The sequence below is a fragment of the Dendronephthya gigantea genome, unplaced genomic scaffold (genome assembly GCF_004324835.1).
Source record: "Dendronephthya gigantea isolate DGI-Jeju-01 unplaced genomic scaffold, DenGig_1.0 000303F, whole genome shotgun sequence".
NCBI lineage: Eukaryota > Metazoa > Cnidaria > Anthozoa > Malacalcyonacea > Nephtheidae > Dendronephthya > Dendronephthya gigantea.
This window is the reverse complement of record NW_021163313.1, coordinates 44,104-57,310: the sequence shown is the minus strand read 5'-3', so window position 1 is coordinate 57,310 and position 13,207 is coordinate 44,104. Positions and strand designations below refer to the sequence as shown.

The following is a 13,207-nucleotide window of genomic DNA, read 5'->3' as shown; positions in this document are numbered from 1 at the left end:
AACAGGATTATGAAATTTCGTATATATTCTGAAAACACTGTAACATGCCCACAACTGAAGCTTTTGGCTGATCTGAGCAGTGCTAAACAAACAGCGGCCATTTATGCTTTAAATAGGGATCTTGGGTGTCCATTTTTATATGCAAGATGGGCCGCGGGGGGCATTGACGCAAGTTGAAAAAACCAAAATTATTCAAGCACTACAGCAGAAGCAACCCACCCTTCAAATCGCCAAAATGCTTCAACACGACCATCATACAATCAAAAAATATGCTACAAATCCACAATCCTACAATGGAAGAGCAGACAAGGGGAAGATTCAGGAAAAGTCAGGTGTGTCTCGTCGGGGAGTCAGTTCACTTAAGCCCATGTTACACGGTGCAATCTCTCTTGCAACTTGCAATGCAATTCTACTTTTGAGAGTTGTAAATTTGTGAAGAGGCTTCAAAATGATAGTGTAAGAAACGCCATAAAGTGTAGTAACGACAAAATTTCGATAGTTGGCAAATTCACATCTCTCAAAAGGAGAATAGCATTGCAAGTTGCAAGAAAAATTGCACCGTGTAACAGGGCCTTTAAACGCGAAGTCCACTGTAATCCTCTACAGACATCCAAGCAGGTTTTCGAAGCAGTTGGTATGTGTAACGTTCCTAAAAGCATCCGATATTCCATTCTAAAGCGTAATGCAAAATGTAAGACACCCTTGCTGCGACCTCTTTTAAAGAAAGTTTATCGAGGAAAAGAGACTCGAGTGGGCGAAAAAATATGTGAAACAGAACTTTGAGTTGGTGTTATTTACTGACGAGTGCCGAGCAACCCTTGATGGACCCGATGGCTGGGGAAGAGGATGGTGTAATATGAAAAGATTACCTCCACAGTGTTTACTGCATCAACAGGGCGAAGGTGGAGTTATGTTCTGGGCTGCGATCATCAACGATGAGCTTGTCCGCCCATTTAGAGTCGAGGATGGGTTAAAAATGACCGCCCCAAATACATATCTTTCCTAAACGAGCATTTTTTGCCATGGTATAAGAAGAAAAATTTGTCATTTCGGAGGAATATTGTTTTTATGGAGGACAACGTTCTTTCCCATGCTGAACACTTGACAACAGGCTTTCTTAGTAAAGTTCTTGTTAAAAAAGGTGAAATTATGCAATGGCCAGCATGCTCTCCGGATCTCAACCCAACTCAAAAGAAAAAGTATATATGCCGGTAGAAAACAGTACTTGTCAACAAAAGATCTGTGGAATGCAATTAAAACTACTGCTAGAGGTATTTCACCTGATGCAACAGGAAACTCACCGCATTGATGGATCGAAGGCTACTTTTAGTCAAATCAAATCATGGATGATACATTAAACATTAATTAATGATACTAGAAATACATGCATGCAGCAACCCCTCGCTATTTCAAACCAAGTACACAATTTCCTGAGTTAACCTGACCTAAACTTATATTATGAAATGACACAAAACTCAAATCAGTCTTATTATATTTTACCGAGTATATTATAGCTAATGTTTCCATCATTCAATACAAAAATAATCATAAAGCTAGTGTAAACATTGCCCGTTCAATTTTGCTGCATTATACCATGCCAGCAATTAACTAACGGTTTAAAATCGAAGTTTCAAACGATTAAAACAGTACAAAATCTTCACAGACAAAGAAAAAACTTCAAATGTTATTTTATTCTGTAATTGCAGTCGACGCCGGCGGATAAAAGTTTTATACTTTATAAATATAGTGTGTATTTTTGATACCAAAATTCAAATTACACTTTCAAAAACACTTTTTGAAGTTAAAGCAAATGTGTAATAGCCTTTCACATGTTTATGCGTTTGCATAAAAAGCTGAAAATTTAACAAATAAACGGCATACAAAGCTGAAAAGTATACAAATACGGCTCATTCTTATCGCGAAACAAATACGAAATAAACAAAGTAAACACGTACCCTTTGTCTTTGAAAACATTTATAAGTTTGCAGATTATGAATTATTCCTCCTACACGGCTTTGTCTTGACCGTATCCACGTTCATCTTTGCTAACTGTCATGCTTCATATATCTTGTTTCTTCTCGTTTTACTTTCTTTGCACAAAGTTTATGAAACGCTTTTACAAAAATGTTTACGAAATGACAGTTGATATAAATTGCTGACGTTCTCATTGAAATACAAACTTTCTGTCTTAGCCAATCAGAACGTTCGTTGATTACCAGACGTTACTCGCGCATGCGCATAACTTACAAAACCACCCAACGTCGACCGTCCATGACAAAGAATTTGGACAACTTTGGATTCGCCTATGTTCTACCGGGTTCCGTGTGTAATTCCTAATCTCCGAGCGGAATTAGTACCCTCGCAGGCGCTCCGCGCCCGCTCGGGGATTATTATTCTTCTATTTTTGCTATATAATTATATAATTTATAATTTTACTAGTGTGTGTGAGAATATATTGATTAAAATTACCTAGAAAGACGATATTGTCTCATTTTCCCCGAGCGGGCGCGGAGCGCCTGCGAGGGTACTAATTCCGCTCGGAGATTAAGAATTACACCCGGAACCCGGTAGAACATAGTTGAATCCAAAGCAGTGATCCAAAGTTGTCCAAATTCTTTGTCATGGACGGTCGACGTTGGGTGGTTTTGTAAGTTATGCGCATGTGCAAGTAACATCTGGTAATCAACGAACGTTCTGATTGGCTAAGACAGAAAGTTTGTATTTCAATGAGAACGTCAGCAATTTATATTAACTGTCATTTCGCAAACATTTTTGTAAAAGCGTTTCATAAACTTTGTGCAAAGAAAGTAAAACGAGAAGAAACAAGATATATGAAGCATGACAGTTAGCAAAGATGGATACGTGGATACGGTCAAGACAAAGCCATGTAAGAGGAATAATTCATAATCGGCAAACTTATAAATGTTTTCAAAGACAAAGGGTACGTGTTTACTTTGTTTATTTCGTATTTGTTTCGCGATAAGAATGAGCCATATTTGTATACTTTTCAGCTTTGTATGCCGTTTATTTGTTAAATTTTCAGCTTTTTATGCAAACGCATAAACCTGTGAAAGGCTATTACACCTTTGCTTTAACTTCAAAAAGTGTTTTTGAAAGTGTAATTTGAATTTTGGTATCAAAAATACAAACTATATTTATAAAGTATAAAACTTTTAGCCGCTGGCGTCGACTGCAATTACAGAATAAAATAACTTGAAGTTTTTTCTTTTTCTGTGAAGATTTTGTACTGTTTTAATCGTTTGAAACTTCAATTTTAAACTTTTACTTATTGGCTGGCATGGTATAATGCAGCAAAATTGAACGGGCAATGTTTACACTAGCTTTATGATTATTTTTGTATTGAATGATGGAAACATTAGCTATAATATACTCAGTAAAATATAATAAGGCTGATTTGAGTTTTGTGTTATTTCATAATATAAGTTTAGGTCAGGTTAACTCAGGAAATTGTGTACTTGGTTTGAAATAGTGACGGGTTGCTGCATGCATGTATTTCTAGTATAAATTTTTCCATTGTATCAATTCGCTAAATAGCAGTATAAGTGTAATATGCATATAAAAATGGACGCCCAAGATCCCTATTTAAAGCATAAATGGCCGCTGTTTGTTTACCACTGCTCAGATCAGCCAAAAGCTTCAGTTGTGGGCATGTTAGAGTGTTTTCCTAATATATACCAAATTTCATAATCCTCTTTTAAAAACCAAATGAAATGTGGCGGAAAAACGATTTCGCATAGAATTCTTGGACGCAGTGTAAAGAAGAACGAGATGGCTATAAAAGCGTTGTGACTGATTTGAATACGAAACTAACAGCCGCTGAAATTGACAAAGCCAGTTTATTAACAGCTATCAGATTGCTAAACGAAGATCAATCATTTATTCAACTTAAAGCAAACAATCCATCGAACACAAAAGAAACCAACCAAATGGGCCAAGCATCTAATTTTTGGCGCACAACTCCCTCAAAATCTGCGAATGTATGCAGTCCTCCTTGTCAGCCCCCACGTCTACAAAACAAGTACTCTGCTTTGCAAATAGAGGATGTGGAAATACCAGAGAAAAACGCAGAAATAGTTGAGAATGAGGGGAGAAAACAAAAAGGAACACGGTCATTATCGGTGACTCTCATAAAATAGGTAAAATGCCGGGATATATCAAGTCCGACTAACCGTGTTACAGTCAAGTCATTTTCTTGTGCCAGTGTTGAAGATATGGCAGACTTTATAAAACCAATTATGCGTAAGAAACCCGAAAAATCATGCTGCCCCTTGGGACTAACAAACTACGAAACGATAACGCCAAGACTGTTGCCGATAGTATAACTAATCTTGCACAATCTATTCAGGAACAGTTTTACGATATCGAGATCAATGTTTCGGAGATCATAAGATCAGATGACTCGTGTGCCTCAAGCAAGGTAAGAGAAAAGAATAGATTGATTAAATCTATATGTATATGTGTGCTTAAATTAAAATGAATGGAACTTTATACCAAATTTAAAAATTAAGTCTACACATTTAAATGTCAGAGGATTTCACTTAAATCCTAACGGCAGCCTCTTGTTGCAAAATAATTTTAAGGACGCCATTAGTAAGTGACATTTTGAGAGAGTGAGTGCTGATTCTGAGTTAGACGAACCTTCATCGATAGATGAAGTAGATTTAATTTTTACTAGAAGTAGACTCAAATTTAATCCCTATAATTTAACCCCAAGTTGTCCTAATGCTGGAGGTTTTAAAATGGTATATATTACTTAACATAATTAGTCTTCCGACTCAAGTTGAAGAATTATGAATATCTAAACCCTTTATTCATTTTGATTTGCCTGCTTTGAATGAAACTAGAATAAATTCGTCAATTTGGGAGTGTTTAGTCAAAATTCAGAGCTACGATATCGTCAGGAAAGACAGATCACGTAGAGAGGGAGGTGTTTGTATCTACCTATAGGTAGTACTATCAATTATAGGTCTAAAATCCGATATGATCTAGTCTCTGATGGTATCGAAGCAATTTGTTTGGAAATTTCCAAGCCAAATTCCCAGAACTTTACCGACCGCCGAGCTCAACTCCTAAAGTTTTCAAAACTGAACTCAATGAACTCAACCCCTGAGTTTTTCGTAGTACCCGTAAAAAAGCTAAAAAAGTGGAATTTAAAAACATGAAACGATTTAATGAAGAGGGCTTTAATGAAGACCCAATCAGTGGCGTAGCCAGCCTGACGATTTAGTCATGCTATGCAAATTTTATGTTATTATTATTATTCATTTCTTTAGAAATTGTTTTCACAGTCAATGATCACTAAAATATTGACTAAATTGTCGGGCTGGCTACGCCACTGGACCCAATTAACCTTGGGAACAGATTGTACTAATCAACTAGGGTACCGTGTCGACTAGGGTACCGTGGGCAACGAAAGATATTAAAAAAACTTATATTTGACCGGAATATAAAGAAACGTAAAGCATGAAAATGGTGCCAAAACAAAGTGCCGATTGGTGTGTGTATAAAACACCCAAAAATCCAGTCGATAATGCTTTACGACATGCTAAGGCTAAGTATTATCGCACTAAAATAGCTCTAGGGATGGGAATAGCCGTAATAAGCCAGGGTTTAGATCCAATGGCAAAATTACTTGAAATACGGTGGTGTCGATTTACCATGGATGACGCGCGTCGGCCAATGATTCATCAAAAACCTAGAAAACAAGTTCCAATGGGAGCCGGGAAGGGGGTGCAGAAGTGTAAAAACAATACATCATGCAGCAGGTTATATAAGCAATTCACCTACAGTCACAACTTTTCAACTACAGCGCTTAGTATTTATCAAATACGTCGGATTTTAGTTATTTCAAATTTTCAAACCAGAACGAGACTTTTCAAAATAAATGCAAAACCAAAAAATTACCGCTATATATTTTTGAGTAACATTATTTGTTAAGCTACATAAAGTATAGTGTTTTACGACGTTCTATGAATAGCACGATAAACCAACAATCAACGAACGAAAATTTTCCAAAAATCGTTTGGCGATTTAGTGTATCCTGAGGATGATACAAAATCATCGCATTCCCAACGGCCATTTGAAGGCTGAACTAGCCAATGAACGTAGCCTCCAATAAATGCCGCGTGATTAAATAAGCGATCTTTGATGGGATAACCACCATGATGCCATTTACCTACAAAATACTTTGATTGATAACCCCATCGGGAACACTGACTGGCCAAAATTGAATTGTCATCGGGTAAACGATAATAAGATCCACAACTATTGGGAAGGGTGTTCGACTGAGCAGCAAAATACTTAATAACTTGTTGACCAAGATTGTTGGTTTTATTTGTTGCGATATCAAAGACTCGTCCCGGAGTCGTTTTTCGACAAAAAAATCTGACTTGATTGAACGACATTTTCGATCCCAAGTCACGAAGAGCATATGTTGAAAGAGCGAGCTTTTGGTTTTCGTATTCACTAATTTGACGATAATCATTCTGTAGAGACCAATCCATTCCATTCGAATTCTTTAGAACGAGGTTACTAACCAATGTCCAGCCACCTATAAACAAATAGAGCTTTTACCCCTGAACAGGCATACATATATATATATATATATATATATATATATATATATATATATATATATATATATATATATATATATATATATATATTTAAAAAGTTTGTAATCCAAGCATATTTGTTTATCAATGAATGTTCTCCGGATTTAAAATTGTTTTTTATTGAGCTTTCGACTCGGTACTTCGAGTCTTCTTCAGAATATCTAAATTATTTACATGTGTATAGCTTTATATATTACAGAGTCTTAAAGAACAGCGCGAAACTTAAATATATAAAGCTATACACATGTAAATAATTTATTCTGAAGACGCTATTCTGAAGAAGACTCGAAGTACCGAGTCGAAAGCTCAATCAAAAACAATTTTAAATCCGGAGAACATTCATTGATAAACATACATTCATTGATAAACATATATATATATATATATATATATATATATATATATATATATATATATATATATATATATATATATATATATATATAATAAATATATATATATATATATATATATATATATATATATATATATATATATATATATATATATATATATATATATATATATATATTAATAATGTTTTGAGAAAATTGGAAGTACCCCAAAAACGTCATCGTGAGAAAGGCTAATTCCACTAACCCTTATGAAAATTCCCGATAGGATCCCATAGGAATTCCTACAGGAATGTAAATATCCTATAGGAAAAATTATTCACATTCAAATTCCTATAGGAAAACCTATAGGAGTCGAAATTATAAATATTTCCAATCGGAAGTCCTCGGTTTTGTTTTGCAAAAATAGTTACACCCAAAATCAAATTTTTCCGCTTTCTAATGTGAAAAAAGTAACTCGAGCAAATTATTGTATTGCAACGTTACAGGATACCTCCGTCAGCTTTCATGTCACAGTATACTTTTAGTGGTTTATTGTCCAATTTAATCCAGTATTCTCCATTTCCCAAAGATACTGTTTTTGCTCGCTGAAGAATGTCCAAACAGGATTTTCCAGGATTGCTGTATCCACCAACCTTTGAACGAATTTCACATTTATAATGTATCAAAAGCAAAAGAAATTAGAAAAATTATTTTTGTGTTAATTTCATGGTAATCTAGGATATTGGTGATGTTACTGTCTTACACAGTATATGGTACGTATGATGATATTTTGATAAGTTATTGTGGTTTTACGTGTTGTGTCGTTTTCCTAAGATTTTTCTGGGATGGCTTCTTTATTAACCGGCTCTCCTTAAAGATTAAAACCGGGAAACGCGGAATCGGAGAAAATTGATGAATGGAAAAAATTATTATTAATATTATCACTTTTGAAGAGTAGCTCATGTGACCAATTCTACCAAAAGTGGATGGTGTTGCTTAATCATTGCGTCCTAAAGAAAGTTACAACACTTCGGAAAGAGGCAAAGACTTTATCTTACAAATTTCTTTTAAAAATTTATATAAAATTTTTCAAATTGTTACATTAAAACTTTTCTCACCCAATAATTCGTAACGAACCTTTCCAATATTTTTAACTCATAAAACTCAACACGGGCGATTGTGTGTAGTTCAGCATTTAGTTTTTGAATCATCTACTGTACTTCGAGTTTGCAGTGAATTTACAGCACCGGCATAATACAGCTTACTTTTAATATAGATTTGACTTCAGCTAACTGCGTCTTTGTTCCCACCATGCTTTTGTTTAACGCTTTCCATAGTGTTTCTGAAATTATGAAATAAATAATGTACACTAATTGGTTTGCATGACTGCAAGTAAGAGCCGTTTCACCATGCTCTTTCTTGGAGAGATTTTGGCAATCTAACTCCATTATTTGTGTTATATATAATTATACAACAACTCGTATGCGTCATTGAAAATGTCGTACTTTTTGTCCAGCTTTATTATTAACCATGCAGTGAACAGTACAACAATCTTTAATGTTCTTTTTTTTATTCTTTTTCTTTGCACAAGAGCTCTTTGCCCATGCACAAGTATAAAATGTCGGGTGCGGGTAATTCGCGGGAAAATGAAGAAAAAAGCAATTGCATGTGGAATTATAATGAATTATACTCATACCAAATTTCCTGAGTAATTTCTCATTTTTCTCAAGAGATTTGTTAAGCTCCTCTTTCATCTCAAGCACCTGGGCATAAAGATATTAATACATATTATATTATATATGGAATGCAATATTAATACATACAGAATACACTGCTGGTTATACAGGGATATATTACAAGGTACATATGCAGGCTTTACGAAACCCGCCAAATGCAGCACCAACGACGTTACATAGGCGGCACTGATTCAAGGTTTTACAAGTAATATTAAAAACATTTAATTTTTTAACTTTTTAATTTTCAAATTTTTAATTATATAAGTTCTCGTATTCATCGAGCAGGCGCGAATTTCCCTGCGAGGATACTCTATTTCAAGGCTAGTATTAAAATCAAAATATTATCATATTGTTTAGCAATGCTTACATTATTTTGCAAATAATGTAAAAAAATTATTATTATAATTATAAAAAAAAATTGCATTTCAATGGGTCAGCAGTTTAACTCTCATTTCTGCAAACAATTTGTAAAAATATAAGGTATTTAAAAAAGGGCTTTAAAAAAAGTAAGGATAAAATTAATTATAAACCGAGAACCCTTAATTGGGGAGAAGTTGGAGCGTATAGTGCATTAACTTTGAGTGCTTTAGAAATCTTATATGATCGCACTGTTGTTCGTAAATAAATTATATTATGAAATGACTATATAAAATTAATATATAGCCGATACTGGCTGATGTTTCAAATTCTTTGGAAACAAACAAAGTCATATAAAACGTGAAGTGAAATCACCAATTTTCCTGTTGCATTATATAGCTATGTTAGGTGAGAGTTACATTAATACTTCACTATAAACCTTCAAAACAATAAAACAGCACAAATAATTTAAATCCCTAACACTAAACGTCGAATTTTCGATTATTGAATTCATGCAGAGATTGTTGTCGATTCTATAAAAGCTTTAAAATGATATCTTCAGTTTACATAAAAACTACGAACTACACTTTGAATAATTCGTTTTGAAGTTAAAACGAAGATGTAGAGCTTTTTAAAAATAGTCGGTTAGGTTATCGCAAAACGACATACCAAGCCATACCTAAATAACTCAATGAGAACAAAATGCATTCTTACAGAAATTCGAAAAAAACAAAATAGACAGTCACCTACCAATTCAAGGATTATAGACTACGAGTCCTTCCGCTTTTTGCCGCAAGTATTGAATTTTTAATTTCTTCCCAGTGTTTGTATCATTTTGTTTGATTCCACATTTCATATTTTGTTGACGAAACATTCTGAAGTTTAATCTTAACATTCAAAATTGTGAAGTTTAATCTTGGCAATGCCAAGTGGTGAGTATTATTTTAACCTTTGAAATAATCACTATCCAGTGGATAACTTTATCCGCCTTTCGAACAACCGGTCCCTGCCGTTTTTCATTGTAATACAAACTTTTTGTCTTAGCCAATCAGAAATTTGCTGATTACCAGTCTTACCAGTTTTTACTCGTTCAAATTTTGCGCATGCGTGCAATTACCATGACCATTGAACGTGCAAAGTCCATGACATTTTGGACAACTTTGGATTCCGCTATGTTCTCCCGGGTTCCTGGTCGGCTCGCAGCTCGGAGAATATTACATTTTATTCATAATTGGTTTAATTCATAATTGTAAAAAGCGGTGTTTATCCTTAACTGAACTTGTAAAACAGGCTATTACTACCTATTCTATTTTTAATAAATCAATATAATATGGGCATGTCTTTTACCCATTATTATTCCCCGTGGGAAAAGCTAATTTATTACAAAGCTTCCTAATAATGAAACTTGCCTCTTCTTCTTCTGCTAAAGGGTGTAGTTTCTCATGTTTTGTTACATAAACTTTCTCCGTGTCCTGACGGTACACAATCATACCATCGATTAAAGGAGTTTTTGCTGCCGTCGTATTATCTGGAATAACCAGCATCTAAGACGAAAGATAAAAAATTGAATAATGTGTTCAAATGGTTAATGGAAAAAATCTTGGTCTGATATTTCACAGTACAGATCGAACAACTGAGGTTATCGGTTCATTATATGACTGAACCTCACGAGACATCCGGGAAACTGGTCTAGATGCGGAATTAATTATATGGACCACGGTCCGAATATGGGTTTTACGGACCGCTCGTCAAACAATCCAATAGAAAATTTTGATAAGTAATTACTTTCTGTTAAATTTGTCTGGAAAAGAAACTTCCTTAGTATTGAAGTGTGTCCAAGAAAACACTTTGTTTTTAGCTATAGGGATTAATATGGTATTTTTATAAACGGCTTTGGTAATGCCATTGTTTCGATGGTAACATGCAAATTCGCAAACACGAAAATATTCGGATTCCCTAAGCGCATAATAAATAATAAACGCCGTGGTAAAAGGTAATATAATTCTTACCCCACCGTACAAGAGTGCTTTTCCTGTTCTATCGCACCGACCCTGTTAAGAATCATTAATATATCTGGTGAATGTATGTGAATGCTTTCATATTAAATTTCCATTCATTGCCCTTTCTGGAGTCAGAGTTAACTTTAGTTGTCGAGGATCTTCCAACAAACCTCGATCGGCGATTCACTGTTTCCGATTAACTTATACCACACAAAAGTGTCGTTTTCCTTCATTTTGTAATCAATGCATTTGGTCCAAAATTTCTTGTGGGAAGACGTCCTCACCCAAAACCAAGAGTAAATGTGTGATTCAATAGTTCCACCATTTTGAGCTTTGCATTTTTCAAAACAATAGTTCCGTTTACCTCTTGAAGGTCCGTGGCAACCACAACACTATACGGGACAAAATTATAACAGTACATAAATATTTCACAAATAGAGTTGTGCGAGAGCAATCGATCATCATAATTTTGCTTAGTCAGTGTTTTTAAATTTGCATGCATGGGTTTATAAACTGACCACGCGTTTCTAAGCCAAGTTCCCAACTGATTGATGAGATCTGAATTTGTGTTATGTTAACATATAAAGATAATTTGATCACAAAGGACTTAGTATATAAAATAATATCTTAGTTTAATACTAAAAATTGACAATGCGCAAATGGAAAGGCTGGGGAAAACGTCAATGGCAACGTAGGTATTAAAATACAATTGTACTTAGAAGAAATTAAAGGCGATCGCATGCAGAACACAAAAAAACCATTGCAATGATCATAACTAAGAATAATTAAGCATAACAATAGCAGAATTAAGCACGTTTACTGCAAAAAGCTTCGTCTACGCCCAGAATTTGTATGAGAGCATAGATGAAGGAGAAGATAATTTGTTTAGAATAATCATTTTTGGGGTGTTTGGACGTTACAGAACTTTAAATTATTCTCGAGACATGAAAGAATGAGGATACTGCAGCGAATGTATCTTTTAACCACAATTTAATATCATAAATTATGCGCATTCTCTTTACTTATTCTGTCTGTGCCAAACGCTAGAAAGACAATACGATACTAACGTGTCCTCGGCTGCACCCAACTTGGGCCGTTGCTCCGTATTCGATTCCGGAAATGTTTTTTGTTGCACTATAACTAAAAAATGAAAATAATAAATATAGTAAAATTTACTACATATGTTTTATTGGGTGATAAAATTTATCCAAGAAACGTCCAAGGGCTATATACAGTTTACAAACAATAACAATATAGCTTATGAAAGTCGTCTGTTTTTGACTGGTGAAAAACGTGGTTAAATGAGTTTTATACTGTACACTTGCCCCAGTAGATATAATAGAAAAGAGTACAAATAGATTTACCTGAACGATCCTGAATAGTCTTGCTGAATGGGATATCTCCGGTGAAATGCAAATCCATACGGACATGGTTTTTCAAGACATGAATTCATCATTGTCTAAAAGTTATATATGGCAGTCGATTGTTGAGAGTAATTAGTAAAAATAAATAAAACGTCAGGTTTTTTCGGTAAATCACATTATTTACCGATCATAGAAAAAATGACGTAGCGAAAAGCATTCCAAATGCATGTAAAGCATTTTTAGTTGTCAAATTAAAAGATGTGCGAGGCTGGGAACATATACGTACCCAACCAATTTTCGTATAGGGATGATAACCAATACCAAACTTTGAACATCGAAATTGAGTGGTAACTGTATGTCCAGTTTCTAAGTTTTTCACGTATTTCACATTTCCAATGCCCGGGGAAAAGCTTGAACAACCACCTTTAATTATCATAAGATTCTTTAACTTGCGCGGAGTTTTGAATCTGTAAGCCCTGGAAATATAGAAATTAAAATTAATAATGAATTCCACTGTTAAAGCTATTAATCTAAGGCCCCGTCAAGTCCTTCCAAATGTAGTTTTTGAATATACTAAATGAAAAGAAAAATGGGAAATGTCGTGTTATTAAAAAACCCGACGCTTTGGACAGTCATGTTTCTGGCGTAAGTATACTTCTTTGAAAAGTGCTAAAAGCATTACTGAATGCTCTAGTAACCATGAAAATAATAACCTATAAAAAGACTCATATGACGCTAATATAGTAATATTAAGTTGAGTATAAGCAACGAGACTTAAAA

The 13,207-nt window shown here is 34.4% G+C and overlaps 1 protein-coding gene and 2 long non-coding RNA genes across 3 annotated transcripts in view; all 3 read right to left on the bottom strand.

Annotated features, from left to right (window-relative positions):
• LOC114541679 overlaps positions 1-8,724 on the bottom strand; it is a 28,160-nt gene extending 19,436 nt beyond the window's left edge. The window contains exon 1 of the mRNA XM_028561480.1: positions 8,667-8,724. Coding sequence (XP_028417281.1) covers positions 8,667-8,724 — 58 coding nt within the window. The remainder of the gene's footprint in view (positions 1-8,666) is intronic.
• Positions 8,725-10,529: 1,805 nt separating this feature from the next.
• Positions 10,530-11,449, bottom strand: LOC114541684. The gene is made up of 3 exons (XR_003689326.1): positions 11,234-11,449; positions 11,073-11,114; positions 10,530-10,607 (listed from the first exon to the last, which is right to left on the bottom strand). It is a non-coding gene; the product is annotated as an uncharacterized LOC114541684 (long non-coding RNA).
• Positions 11,450-12,191: 742 nt separating this feature from the next.
• Positions 12,192-12,833, bottom strand: LOC114541688. Its single transcript, XR_003689327.1, has 3 exons — positions 12,714-12,833; positions 12,428-12,522; positions 12,192-12,203 (listed from the first exon to the last, which is right to left on the bottom strand). It is a non-coding gene; the product is annotated as an uncharacterized LOC114541688 (long non-coding RNA).
• Between the last annotated feature and the right edge of the window lie 374 nt (positions 12,834-13,207).